This window comes from Haplochromis burtoni, unplaced genomic scaffold, assembly GCF_018398535.1.
Source record: "Haplochromis burtoni strain Fernald_Lab_line unplaced genomic scaffold, NCSU_Asbu1 Contig_126, whole genome shotgun sequence".
In the NCBI taxonomy this organism is placed as follows: domain Eukaryota; kingdom Metazoa; phylum Chordata; class Actinopteri; order Cichliformes; family Cichlidae; genus Haplochromis; species Haplochromis burtoni.
In genome coordinates this window covers 1,417,819-1,430,932 of record NW_024582487.1, presented here as the reverse complement: position 1 = coordinate 1,430,932, position 13,114 = coordinate 1,417,819, and the positions used below count along the sequence as shown (strand labels likewise).

Here is a 13,114-nt window from a genome sequence, read left to right as displayed (position 1 = left end):
AACACGGTGCTGCTTAAAATATTTACAAAACTACAACTAATCTTTTCTTATGTTTTACCCTTTACACAGTTAGGTCCATGTTTGGACTATGGCACATTTTCTTGTGATCGTGCATCCTCACAGTAGACTTTATATTAATTCGTTAAATTTAAGGGCTTTAAAGTACTGCAGAAACAGGTTAGAATTACACAGCCTCATGTTTGTTTATAATGCAAGTATGGTGTCATATATTAGCTTCAGAAATACAAGGTTATTTCCTTTGAGATCTGCAGCTGTGGTTGTGAAAGCTCTGTGTTTAACTTCAACAGAAATCAGTTTATCTTATGAACCAACTGGTTTTGAAGGTCACACCTTTATAACCAGTTGTACATCTTTTATAACTAAGAGTGTCTTTGACAGTGAGGACCTGACTGTTCACACACTGGCTGTTCTGTCCTACATCAGCGTCACATAAAGCAGAAGCCCTGGATGAACAGTCATGTCAAAACACTCCTCAAACCACGCAAATCTGCTTTTAGGTCCACCATATTACCAAATTCAGGGGGCAGTCCAACACAGTTGTGGACCTGAGCATGCATTAACAAAAGAACTAAACACCTTCTTCTCACACTCAAAGTCCACTTTAATCATTCCTGTACCCAAAAAATAATCTACAAACAGCCTCAACAACTTCCACCCCAGTGCACTCATACCTGTGATCACTAAGTCCCTGGAACAGCTGGTCTTAAAGCACATAAAGGCCACCCTTCCTGTCTACACCCCCCACCTCTCTGCTGACCTCTCCTGGGCTGCAAACACCTCCACCTCCTACCTGAGAGTGCTCAAAAGGAACAGCATCTCTGCAAAGCTGCTGGTGACCTCCATCACTCAGTCATCCAGAGCATCCTCACATACTGCACCACAGTGTGGTTCACACACTGCTCCCAGGATGAGTGGAAGAGGTCAACACAGTGCAGGAGTTCATCAGCTGCCCCCACCCCTCGGTTGCAGACATCTATACATCCCACTACTGCTGCAGAGCTGATGCAATCACACAAGACTCCACCCATCCTCCATCCCACCTGTTTGATCCGCTGCCCTCTGGGAGACTCTACAGGTCCATCCAAACCAAGACTAGCAGACTCACGAACAGTTTCTTTCCATGAACCATCGCTGTATTGAACACACGTGCACCCCAGCCAAACTCACAAACTCTCACAAACTCACACATCAGTACTGCTCGCACTCATACAACACACACGTGCGCCGCTTTCGGATCTATATAACCCCTGTACATTTGTATAGTTTTATAGTTGGTATTTTTGTTTTTATTGGGGTTTTTTTCTAATTTATTCTAAATGCTACTACCATGTAGCTGCTTCTAATTTCATTGAATATTTGATGTGTAATGACAATTAAACAATTCATGACAAAAGGATTCTGATTCTGTTTGGTTTAAGTTTCTTTGTCTGCTTTAAGAAGTGTCTTGTCATGAACACAGACCATTGTCAACACACAATGGTCCGTGCTGCCCAGATTTTCGAGTTTTAAATGCATCATTATAGGCTCTCCGTCCGTTTACACGAGCCTTCATGTAACTCAAAAAAATTCTGTGAATATACACATGGGGACGATTTTTGTGCTGACACCATAGTACTCCAAATCTGAAAATTAGCTAGAAAATTCTTCATTTGTGAAAACTGGGGAACAAAACTGGAACGAGGCAGGGTTTGTTTGTCCAAACACACACACACACACACACACACAGATACCGCTCATTGCCTCTGTGCCCACTCCTCAGCTCTAACAAACCACTGCTTCTCTAGCCACACTCAGCAAACTATTACTCCGACACAAGACAGCTCTATTTCAGATTTCAACGACGCATTATAACAGAAAATGACACAGACTGGAAGGTGACATTTTGTGTTTAAAGAGGCTTTACACGACACCGCTGTCTTCGAGAGGCTCGCTTTTACGTAAGTACAATGACCTTTGTTTTAATTCTCTATTCACGGCGCTTTCAATAAAGAATCCTAGCCGTTGACATAATTCAAGGGTTTCTTTAATAATGAGTCGCTATCGCTTTTATAACTGATAACCTCAACGTTTGAAGTGACATTTCACAATGCGCTCGATAAAAATGTATAAGCAATGGTAAGTTACGTTGCACCCGGACCACTTTCCGCACCGTACCCGGTTGTCTGTAGTACCTTCAATAGTTTGAACCATATCACTCACTGTTAACTAACTCAAGTAAAAGACTACAACATCCAGCGCGAGAAAGAGACGCATGCGAGAGTGATGGTGATGCATTTATGTAGCCTTGAAAATGTTGGGAGTTGCGCTACCAGCTTTGGCAAAGAGCAAGATTCCTCTGTAAAAGCGGAGTGTTTGTTTCGTTAGCTGTCACCCCACTCTTTAATATTTGACACACCTTTTTTTTGTAGCTACACTGGTACGTTAGCACACAAAATCTGCGCCGTATGTTGTCCCTGTTGGATTTGACGAAAAATACTGACGGTACATGAAGCCAACGCCTCATTCCGCGCTTTGTTTTTACGTTTAGTTACGTAGGATTTCGGGGACTCGACTTGTCTTGATCTGACTGCAGATTCAAACTCAAAGGTCGAAACTTCCATCCTGTTATCTCGTTGTGTCTGAAAATGCACCCAAGCTGAGGCTTAAACAAAGTCGCCGATGACGACACGTAAGTCGACGTGAGCTAGCAGCTCCGGGTTAAAAACTAATCGCAGTGTTTGAGTTCTGTTAATTTTCCATGCGGTTAAAATCATTTATAACTAAACGCAACGTCAACTTCTGATTGGTGATTCGTCCTTTTAGTATTCGCCTACTCGTTTGTTGTGTAATCCACATTTAAACACACATCAGTTTTAACTAGAAGTGCTCCAAAACAACCAGGGAAGCAGCAGGTAGTTAGCAACTAGCTTAGCCATCGCTGCTTCTGGTAGCTGTCATTTCAACAAAGCAGCTAGAAAATTGCATGTTTAATGAAGAGTTCATATAACAGTTTTGATAACATGTTCTTGGACACCCCTGGGCTTTTTGCCAGTTATTTTTGCGATTTTAAACTAAATATATGGTTTTGAAAGTAATTTTTGCCTCCACTTAGATCATTCTCTCATCGTGTTATTTCAGACAATAAGTTATCCTTAAATCTAACTGGCAGAAAAAAAATGTATCATTTAATCTAACCTGCAGTTAGATAAAAGACATATGGATGTAAAAATAGCAAATTCTCACAACTGAGAACCTGCAGACATCGGCTCCGTGTATTGATTTTTCCCCCCCAATGTCTCCCTCCAGTCATCCCATGTTCCTTCGCCGGCTGAGCTCTTTGAGCTCATCTTTCCCACCCTGCAGTCTTCCTGCTCTTTCCCAGGCCCGCTTCAAGAGCAACACTGATTCCTCTGCGTCCTCCTTCCTTCCCCAATTCATTCCCACCCCTCATCCATGGTGGTCGGTGCCAGGGTTTCCACCCTGGCCTTCTCGACTTCCCCACTCCCACCCGTCTGCCCTTGAATCTTTCACTCACAGGGCATTACACCCCCTGAACATCAACCTTGGTGACTTTGGTGCTTGCCGCTCATTCCACACCTCTGCAGGCCACTTGATGGAGTTCCCCGACAGAGACAGAGGGCCGCCCTACAAACGGAGGAAGAGTGGAGAGGAAAGAAAAGAACAAAATAAAGAAAAGGAGGGACCCAGAGGAGGAGCAACAGAGGGTAAGGAGGGAGGGTCCAAGAGGGAGCACCATCACCTAGATTCCAGAAAAGATGGCAGCCTTCGATCTAGTCACCACTTCAACGATGGAACTAAAGACAGAGTGAAGAATAATGTCGGGAAAGATGTTAGAGGGGAAACCAGCAGAGATAAAAATGTGGAAAGGACTAAAAGTGAGACTAAAGACAGACAGCGAAGAGAGAGTGCAGACAGAGATCATCATCATCATCATCATCATCATCATCAGCAGCAAGAAGGACATAAAGAATCACAGCCAGTGATGCACAAACCCAACCAATGGTTCAAAGGGAGGGGGTCTCAGGAGCTGGATGGGTCTCACATGGACACAAAAGGGACTTCAGAGCAGCAGAGGGATGGATGTAGTGATGGACGGCAGCCTTGCAGCACCACTCGCCCCTCAAACCTGGGGCAGGTACCTGGAGGAAACACGCAGCCCTCTCCACCAAGAAGGGCTGTGAAATGTGAGTCCTTTTGTTAAGTATAATTACAGTTTTGATGTGTCTTTTCTGCTGCTTGAAAACATGTTGGAAGCAGAGTCTCCATTAAGAGATCAGCTAGGAAATGTTTTCCCTCCACAGGGCAATAATCTAAATCTGAAAAAGTCCAAGTAAAAGCAATGGTGGAGGTCCTGTCTGTCCCACAGTGGGAACCCTTTTTGGGGAAAGCAGCTGAATCATGTCAAAGACCAGAACAGCAATCTGGCCTGTGGTTTGGAAATGGACATTTTGACAGATTCAATCCTACTTTTGTGTTCAAAACAGGCTGTGAACCTGCATGGAGACGGTGCCTGTTTCAGTGTAATTAACTGGTCAATACAATTCAGACTAAAAGCAAATTGCACACAGAAATGGCTAATTCTTGTCTTCTGGCTGCAGATTCTATTTCTTCATATTTAGAGATTATATTTCCAGCTCTCCATTTGTCTCATCTCTCCTCAGCTCTTCAAAGACACTGGGAGTCCTGCAGCACTGACCTCCACCCACCAGGCGACAGTTCACTCTTTGACTTCTCGGTGATGTCCTACAACATCCTCTCCCAGCAGCTTCTGGAGGACAATGCCTACCTGTACCGACACTGTGACCCGGACGTCCTGCCTTGGGAATACCGACTGCATAACCTACTGGCAGAGATCCAGCACCACAATGCTGATGTGAGGGGATGCAGTGTCATAAAACGTATTAATATGTATAGTTTAATGGTCTCAGGAGGAAGTTTTGCCCTGATGTTCAGTGGTAAACCTGGGCTGGGCCATAAAAGGAACATATTATCTACTGGTTACTGGCAATTAAACTAATCAAGTGTTCATTTTTTGGGGAGAGTTTATTCATTCCACTTGTAATGATGACTCTTCTCTTTTACTTCTGTTGTGCTTAAGTTTAGAGAGTTACATTCAGTAAAACCTGTTAGGAGTTTGGCCATCACAAGTTACAGGCTGTGCATCCTGATCTTTTAAATATCTTGTTACTCATCTTATCAAAACTTATAGGCTGCACTGGATCCTTTATCTGATCCTTTATCCTAGGTTATTTGGAGTTGACATTAACGTATCGATCAAGCCCATTTAAAGCAGAAGTGAAATTGTTGCCACAGAGTTTGTAACACACAGTGGTTCAAAGTCATTGTGCTGCATCATTAATAGGAGTTGCAAACCACCAGAAAACAGCAAAATGCACAGAAGGGTGTTGGTAAACGTGTCCATATACTTTTGGCTCTTCATCATAAATTTATGAGAGGTTTTTTTGTTGTTGTTTTTTTTTAGATCCTGTGTCTTCAGGAAGTGCAGGAGGACCACTATGAAAACCAGATTAAGCCTGCTCTCCAGGCACTAGGTACTGCTGCTCATTTTTGTGTGTACATGTGTGTACTTGGGAGGGCCGTTAAAAGTGAAAGACAAAAAAAGCGAAGACAGATAAATCTTCCCTAACTAGTGCAAACAGACTGTATATTAAAGATGGGTAAAGCGACGTTATTGCCACTCACTGCTTTTCGGAGTCGAGACTCGAGCATTTTGCTCCTTTCATTTCATTTTTTTTTAATCGATCTTCTGAGTTGTGAGTCTGATCACAAACTCAGTTTCACTGTCGCACCCTAATTCACAACCTGCTTTATTGGTTATTTTACTTCAGATGGATCTTAGTGGGGATAGGTTAATTGGTTAATCCAAATTGCCCATAGGTGTGAATGTGCGAGTGAATGTGAGTGCGAATGGTTGTCTGTCTCTGTGTGTTGGCCCTGCGACAGACTGGCGACCTGTCCAGGGTGTACCCCGCCTCTCGCCCTATGACAGCTGGGATAGGCTCCAGCGCCCCCCGCGACCCTGAACAGGATAAGCGGACGCGAATGGATGGATGGAATGGATGGATGGATCTGAAAACTCATCATTAAAGTGTTTTCTGAGGTTGAAATTCAAGTCAGTTATTTTCTCTTGGATGCTTATACAGTCTTTATTCATTGGAGTGTGAATGTGTTGGCTGGAAAGCACTTAGTCATAGACAAAAAAGTGTTTGGGTGAATGTGACGTGTTATATAAAGCATGCTGAGCTGGTGGGAAAAGCAATATATAAGAGCCAGCCCAGGTTTAAGGCCTTTTTGCTGTGGTAAAATTTGATATAATTTGATTGTTTCTGTTTATTCATGATATTTTTAATATAATAACCCATCTTTGTGTGTGTTTGTCAGGTTATCACTGTGAGTATAAAAAGCGGACAGGAAAGAAACCAGACGGTTGTGCCGTTGTCTTCAAAACCTCCCGCTTCTCCCTCCTCTCCTCCAATCCCGTCGAGTTTTTCCGGCCCGGCGACACCCTCCTCGACCGAGACAACGTGGGATTGGTTGTGCTGTTGCGACCTGACAAGAGCTTCAGTCATTTAAATCCCTCCTCATTCATCTGTGTCGCCAACACCCACCTTCTCTACAACCCCCGGCGAGGTGACATCAAACTGGCCCAGCTGGCAATCTTATTGGCTGAGATCAACCGACTGTCCCGCCTCCCAAACGGGCAGGTTAACCCAGTGGTTTTATGTGGGGATTTTAACTCTGCACCCTGGAGTCCACTGTACAGCTTCCTGACCACAGGCTGCCTGCAGTATAGTGGAATGCAGATTGGCATGGTGAGAATATTGTGCCACTCACAAACTGATCAATTAACTTATAGTTAGTAGACATTCTGGTCGTTGATGGTCATTCATGCAAAACTGTCATCTGTGGTTTTCAGTTCAGTAAATCCAATTAGTTTTTGCCTGGTTTCTGTCGCCTCACAGTGTCCATTTCCCACTCATCAAATAAAGAAATACTCGGTGCTTCAATCCCCAACACTCACTTATCCGTTTTGTTTTTCTTTCCCCCTTTTCTTTTCTGGGTGTTTGTGTAGGTGTCAGGTCAGGAAAACAGTCCCAGAGGTCAGCGTCTCCTCATGTCTCCAATCTGGTCTCCCAGCCTGGGAATAACCCATCAGTGCCAATATGAAAACAAACCTAGTGCTGAGACCTCGCCCACCAGCCCTACAGGTAAACTTTGGAAAAGCTGTTTTCTCAAAAGAATTCTGGAAAAAGTCAAAAGATTCCAGCCGGCTCGTTGTTCAGAGAGGTGGTTTCTCACACTTAGAGCACAGTGGGAGTCGGTTTGCGTCAGCTGCACTTCAGGGCATATCGTGCCTGGTTTACGTGAGAGAGCTGCCTGAGTGGAACATGCAGCCGGCAGGATAGTTGACGACCACTTGCAGTTTCTGCTCTTTTCTCATACGGTGCTGTCAGAAATCCCACATCACTGTGTGCTCGTGAGCTGGCAGGTTAAAGACGCAAGGTGTCTGAAAGCACTTCCAGTAGTACACTGTGCACGCTACATAATCAGCTGCTTAGTGTGCAAAAAGTGTGAGAAATGGTTCAAGTTGAAGAGCTGCTTCGCGATGATTTTACACTGAATGATCTTCCTGACTCGACCCTGCCTGTTTATCCAGGCCTCAGACTGGTGCTAGTAGTGCACTGGCTCGTGGACTCCCTGTGGCTGCGTTTAGCTCTGTCTCAAAGGACTTACTAGAAATCAAAATATAGCGAATCCTCTAATAATATAGAACTGTATCAATGGTTTGCTTTTTTTTCTCCTCTCCTTCAGCTATTGAGGGCACAAAGTGTCCAACCATCCACTTCCAACTTTCTGACCATTATGAGTACATCATGCCTGTACTGGTATACTCCAGATAGCCATTTTTGTCGGTATGAACATATGTATGTACTTAAAATCCATCCATCCATTCGCTTCCGCTTATCCTTTTCAGGGTCGCGGGGGGCGCTGGAGCCTATCCCAGCTGTCATAGGGCGAAAGGCGGGGTACACCCTGGACAGGTCGCCAGTCTGTCACAGGGCCAACACATAGGGACAGACAACCATTCACACTCACATTCACTCACACATTCACACCTAGTGACAATTTGGATTAATCAATTAACCTATCCCCACAAGCTGCATGTCTTTGGACGGTGGGAGGAAGCCGGAGTACCCGGAGAGAACCCACGCAAACACGGGGAGAACATGCAAACTCCACACAGAAAGACCCCGGCCTGATGGTGGAATTGAACTCAGGACCTTCTTGCTGTGCGGCAACAGTGCTAACCACCGTGCCACCGTGCTGCCTTGTACTTAAAATAATAAGTGTAATTATGCGTGCTTCTCTATCGGATGATGTCTAGAAAAATTCAGGCCTCCAAAGTTTAACCTGCATTTAATTTAACATCCACTTCACAGTGCAGCACGTGATTAGGCAGGTTTGACTTTGATCTCCATTTGTTTAATCTTTTATTCAGACTTTGCTTAGAAAGTTACTCATGTTGTCCTGGACTGTCACTAGTTTGCCTGAGAGATGTTAATAGAGTTTAGTGATTAGTGTGTTGAACCTCGTCACTAACAACCGCCTGTCCTTTTCTCTCCATCAGCTGTAGAGGGAGCGATCTCTAATCTCAGTGTGGAGGATCTTGCTGCCAAAGCTGCTTATGAATTCAGCAGGTAAAGTCTCGCCGTCCTTCTCTCATCACTCCCTCCTCCTTTCATTTCTGCCTTTTTAGTTCTCAGTAATTGAAAAGCTGGTTGTCGCCATAATAAAAATGGACAAACTCTCTCTAACCACGTGTATGCAGAGCGTGGAGGATCGAGCACAGCCTGAAGCTGCAGTCGTCTTATCAACATCACCTGATGCCTGACAGGAGACCTGAGATCACCACCTGTCACTCCCGCACGGCCCTGACAGTGGATTACATCCTGTATAGTCCCGGTACGCTCTCTCTCACACACACACAACACACACAAACAAACAAAGGTCAGATTTTCTTTAGTATTTCTATTAGTATTTAAGTCTTTTAAAATCTCAGACTTTAAAGATAGGTACATTTCCTTTAATTGCTGTAAGCGTCTATATTGGCAATAATATGCTTTCTGTAGATGATCATGGGTCCGTCTGGGAACATAAATGTCTCTAAAAGGCTGTTAATAGATTGAGCAGGCTGTTAAATCCTTTACATGTACAAACCCTTTCACTACTGCTGCTGAATGTGCCTTTATGGCTGTTTTTTGCTTCCATATCCAAATGTCCTTTGTTGACACTGAACCCTCAAAACTGTGACAGAGGCGCGAGAAATAAAAAAACTTCTGTATGAGTTAATGTGAAAGCGTGACTGTTGTTTCTGTGCTTGGAGTGGCTTAAAAATAAGATGTGCTGTTTAAATGGAGTCGATTTCCTACTTTTTTATGGGTTAATTCATTTATTTGTCTTTATGTTACCATACCGTCACTGGTGACTTTTCAAACAGTAACATCTTAAAGCTGTATTAAGTAATACCTGCTGTATCTCTGAATTCCTTCTGCTTCTTCTTTAATCTTTAATCTCTTTAATTCAGTTTTTCTCTTTTCCCTCTGTCCTTTCTCTCTGAAAGATTTCGTTCCACCTCCCTCGCTTCCAGGTGGGCGGGGCCTCCAGCTGCTGGGCAGGCTGTCATTGGTCGGCCAGGTGGAGCTCGAGGAAGTCAACGGCCTGCCTAACCATCGGCACTCATCGGACCATCTCCCTCTCCTCGCTCGTTTCCGCATTTGGTGCTGAAGCGCTGCAGGTCCACTGAGGAAAGTAGGAATGTTCAAGGAATCTGCAGTTTCTTCCCCACATAAACAACAAAAGCAGGATGAACATTAAATGCTGGGGTGTTTAATTCAGTATGTGATTTTATTATTAAAAGGGAAAACCCTTTTCAAGTCCTCTCCAAGAGTGGCTGCAAGTTAAATTAATGATTTCATACAGATTGCTTCACGGAGTTACAACAATATTTATTTTTCTCTATTTTTTGTGATTAAAATATTGATACTATTTCTACCCATCTATACTATTATTACTTTTCATGTCTTGTTATGGAATGAAAAACAAACAGAAGGTAGAGGAGGGGCCTAAATCCCCGTTGAACCACTTAAATTATAATTTGTGATGTTTTCTCCAAAAATGCCCCATCTTTAAGTGGCAAAATGTTTAAGTCTGCTTATGAAATGAGACCCACTTGCTAAATGGCTTTGTGCAGAGGACTTTCACCTGAGAGAGTGGGGATGCTTATGTGGTGGGAGGAGCTTGAAGCGTAAGGAGAGGTATCTTTCTAAAATAACATTTTTTTTCTTAGTTTAATTTATTTTTTTTGTTCAGGCAGGAAAAAGTAATTATGTTAAAGCTTTTCTTGTTTTTCCTGCTGCATGGTGGCGCGTCCCATTTCTTAACCCCAGCAGGCGGTTGTTTTCCTGCACATTATGTTCAGGGGTTTTAACTAAAAGTTTAGGTCTTGTTCTTTAAATGATGAGTAAAAAATGAATTCTGGCAGTCTGGATTTCCCCTGAAATGATTAACTTGTTCATATCTCTAAACATCCAAATGATCATCATTTTAAAGCAGTAGTAACATATTTAATTTGACATTTTTCCCACCATATAGAGATGTTTACCATATTTTCTTTCTTTCTTTTTTTTTAATAAATAGAAAGTTTTCTTTCTTACTAATGTTTCCTTTCGAGCTGTATCGATGAAGGGATGGATTTTAAGTCACTTTTTAAAGCTGAACGTTTACTGTAGTGCTGCTAATTTGGAAAACTTGATCATTTTCTTTTGATAACAAGACGGTGCTCATTCTCCTTTAAAAACTAACAAAATATAAATTAAAGTTTAGCTTGTTTTTTTAGGGATCTTCAGAAATATCTCCCGTGTCGGTTGCATCACAGCCATATAATGATTTTCTCTTATATTTCACAATGTGCCAAAAATTAAACTAAGCACTATACAGCACTCAACTAGTTCTCATATATTTCAATTATTTATAGTTAAATTAAGATGTTATATGGAAAACATGGATGTATATGTCCGCTGAGGACTCTAAATTTTAATTCTGCATAAATATCAGTATGGTCAGTTATTACCGGAGCGGTCTTGTGTCATATTTTCACACATGTAAATACTGAAAATAAAGACTGGATGTATTTTTGTATCATTTTAAGGAGTTGATTTTTGCTGGAAGTTTACACTTTGTAAATAAAAGTTCTTTTTCTATTACATTTACCTTTGGTTTCAATCATTTTTGCATTTTATACGCTGACTTCTAATAAAGCTTTAACACTTTTTGTTTTGTTTTTTTACAGTAGTTTTTCTCGGGCTAGCTTAACAGACTCATTGGACTGTAACTGCTCATATTCAAACCATTAATTTGAAAATGATGTGGTAGTTATTGTTGTTATTTTGTGTCACACACTTTAGTTGTTGTGGTTGTTATGTGTTGATATACATTTGGTGTATTTAGTTAGCTCATGTATCTTGTCAACCTACCATCGGCTTTTTTGCCCTAATAAGAAAAAACTAAATAAGTGAACATGTGATGCCACTCATTGGTTACTAAAGTCCTGTTTGAAGCCTCGCGTTCAACGTTTTCGTTGTCGCCATTTTGGTGTTTTGAAACTAGATGCGAAAAGTGAGGCTTTGATGTGACTGAAGCCAAGGACTCTGCACGCTCATTGGATGATCACTTGTGATTAACAAGTCGTTGTCCAATGAGCATCACCTGGACAATTCTGCTTTCAGGCTGGAGGAGTGAGTGTAATTTACAAAATGAACTTTTTTTGGTAATCTGAAACAAGCTATAGAGATCACAAAGTTATTAGTAAAGTGTTCACAAAGGTTCCAGAGAAAGAGAGCCGGGAGACGTTTCTAGCACCCAGACCCAGAGCCCATGTTTCTAACTGAACACTTTTTTGCTACTTCTGTCCACTAATTGTGGATTACAACTGGAAAAATCATTCTCTTCCTTTTCCCTGCATGATTCAAGGATTTGAAGCGGAAAATAAACTCCTCCCTCATCACCCAGTGTATGTGCAGAGATGCACTGAGCCAGCAAAACACTGCTGTTCCCTCTGAGCCTCATAATTGGCGTTACAGCAGATTGTTAGCCCTACATCAGTTTACAGCTTCATCATTTTGCCTCCCAGCCCACCCCCTGTGGAGGAAACTTACAGCCTGCATTCAGAGTAGCTGTTAAAATGTTGCATACAGCAAGATTGCATAACTGTGTGCTGCAAAAGGAAAAACACTGATATATGGTCATAAACAAGACAGACAAGTGGCCGAATTCATGCTATATTCTAGTTGTTCTCAAGTTTATTTGAGGTGTTCTTATTAGACTTGTAGGCGATTTTTAAAAATTATTGTATTCTTTAATTTTTCTTCGTGTTCATTGATACTGAGTTGCTTTTTACTGCATATTTTCATGTTGTGCTGTTTGTTCTGCACTAATCTGCATGAAAAGTGTTATACAACATTTGGTTGACAGTAATTTATTGCCCTTCCTACTGTTCATCTTCTACAGTAACAGACTGTTTTTGCAGATAACAGGTCCACAGTAAAATAACTTTACTGCTCTTTAATCTGACTGCCAGTACTTTACTGTCCAGGATGTTCACTAAGTAGTACACACAGTGTATACTGATTACTGCAGCTTGGAATACGTTCTCAGACTATTTTAATGTTTCTTTTTGCCCATATATAATAGAAGATGTCATTGTTGCCCTGTTATTTGGTTCTTGGAGAAATAATCATATAAATTAGGATCCTGCTGTTTGTCCTCCTGGTGGGAAACAGTTGTTTTTTTTCTCTACAGTCTTGCCTCTTTGGCTGTTAATGGAAGTGCTTGTGTAATTGTTTTTGACGCAGAGTGTGCCTCTGCATAACAGGCCCCACATCTTTCCACATTAGCGTGAGTGCGATGGTGACAAATGGCTGCATCGTTTACCTCAGTTCACTGTGTGCTCAGGATGCAGAGCTTTTGGTATTCTGAGCGTCACTCCGCACTGCAGCAAGACACTCGGCTGGAT

General features: G+C 42.2%; 1 protein-coding gene across 2 annotated transcripts; it reads left to right on the top strand.

The window, feature by feature from the left end:
- The first annotated feature begins 1,716 nt into the window (after positions 1-1,716).
- On the top strand, positions 1,717-11,312 carry angel2 (angel homolog 2 (Drosophila)). Of its 2 annotated transcripts, none has more exons than XM_005929921.3 (9): positions 1,717-1,958; positions 3,307-4,205; positions 4,683-4,894; positions 5,504-5,573; positions 6,424-6,854; positions 7,115-7,250; positions 8,672-8,741; positions 8,873-9,006; positions 9,665-11,312. In XM_005929921.3, the coding sequence occupies exons 2-9, from the start codon at positions 3,314-3,316 to the stop codon at positions 9,826-9,828; spliced, it is 2,109 nt and encodes a 702-aa protein (XP_005929983.1). In that variant the 5' UTR covers positions 1,717-1,958; positions 3,307-3,313; the 3' UTR covers positions 9,829-11,312. The 2 variants fall into 2 exon arrangements, with proteins under 2 accessions (XP_005929983.1, XP_005929982.1); XM_005929920.3 differs by lacking the exon at positions 1,717-1,958 and adding an exon at positions 1,986-2,689.
- The last annotated feature ends 1,802 nt before the right edge of the window (positions 11,313-13,114 follow it).

Bases quoted from the DNA above. Each gene is read 5' to 3' on its own strand.
- angel2 (XM_005929921.3), top strand. From the start codon at position 3,314: ATGTTCCTTCGCCGGCTGAGCTCTTTGAGCTCATCTTTCCCACCCTGC. The intron at 4,206-4,682 runs GTGAGTCCTTTT...ATCTCTCCTCAG, and splicing joins ACCAAGAAGGGCTGTGAAAT to CTCTTCAAAGACACTGGGAG. The intron at 5,574-6,423 runs GTACTGCTGCTC...TGTGTTTGTCAG, and splicing joins GCCTGCTCTCCAGGCACTAG to GTTATCACTGTGAGTATAAA.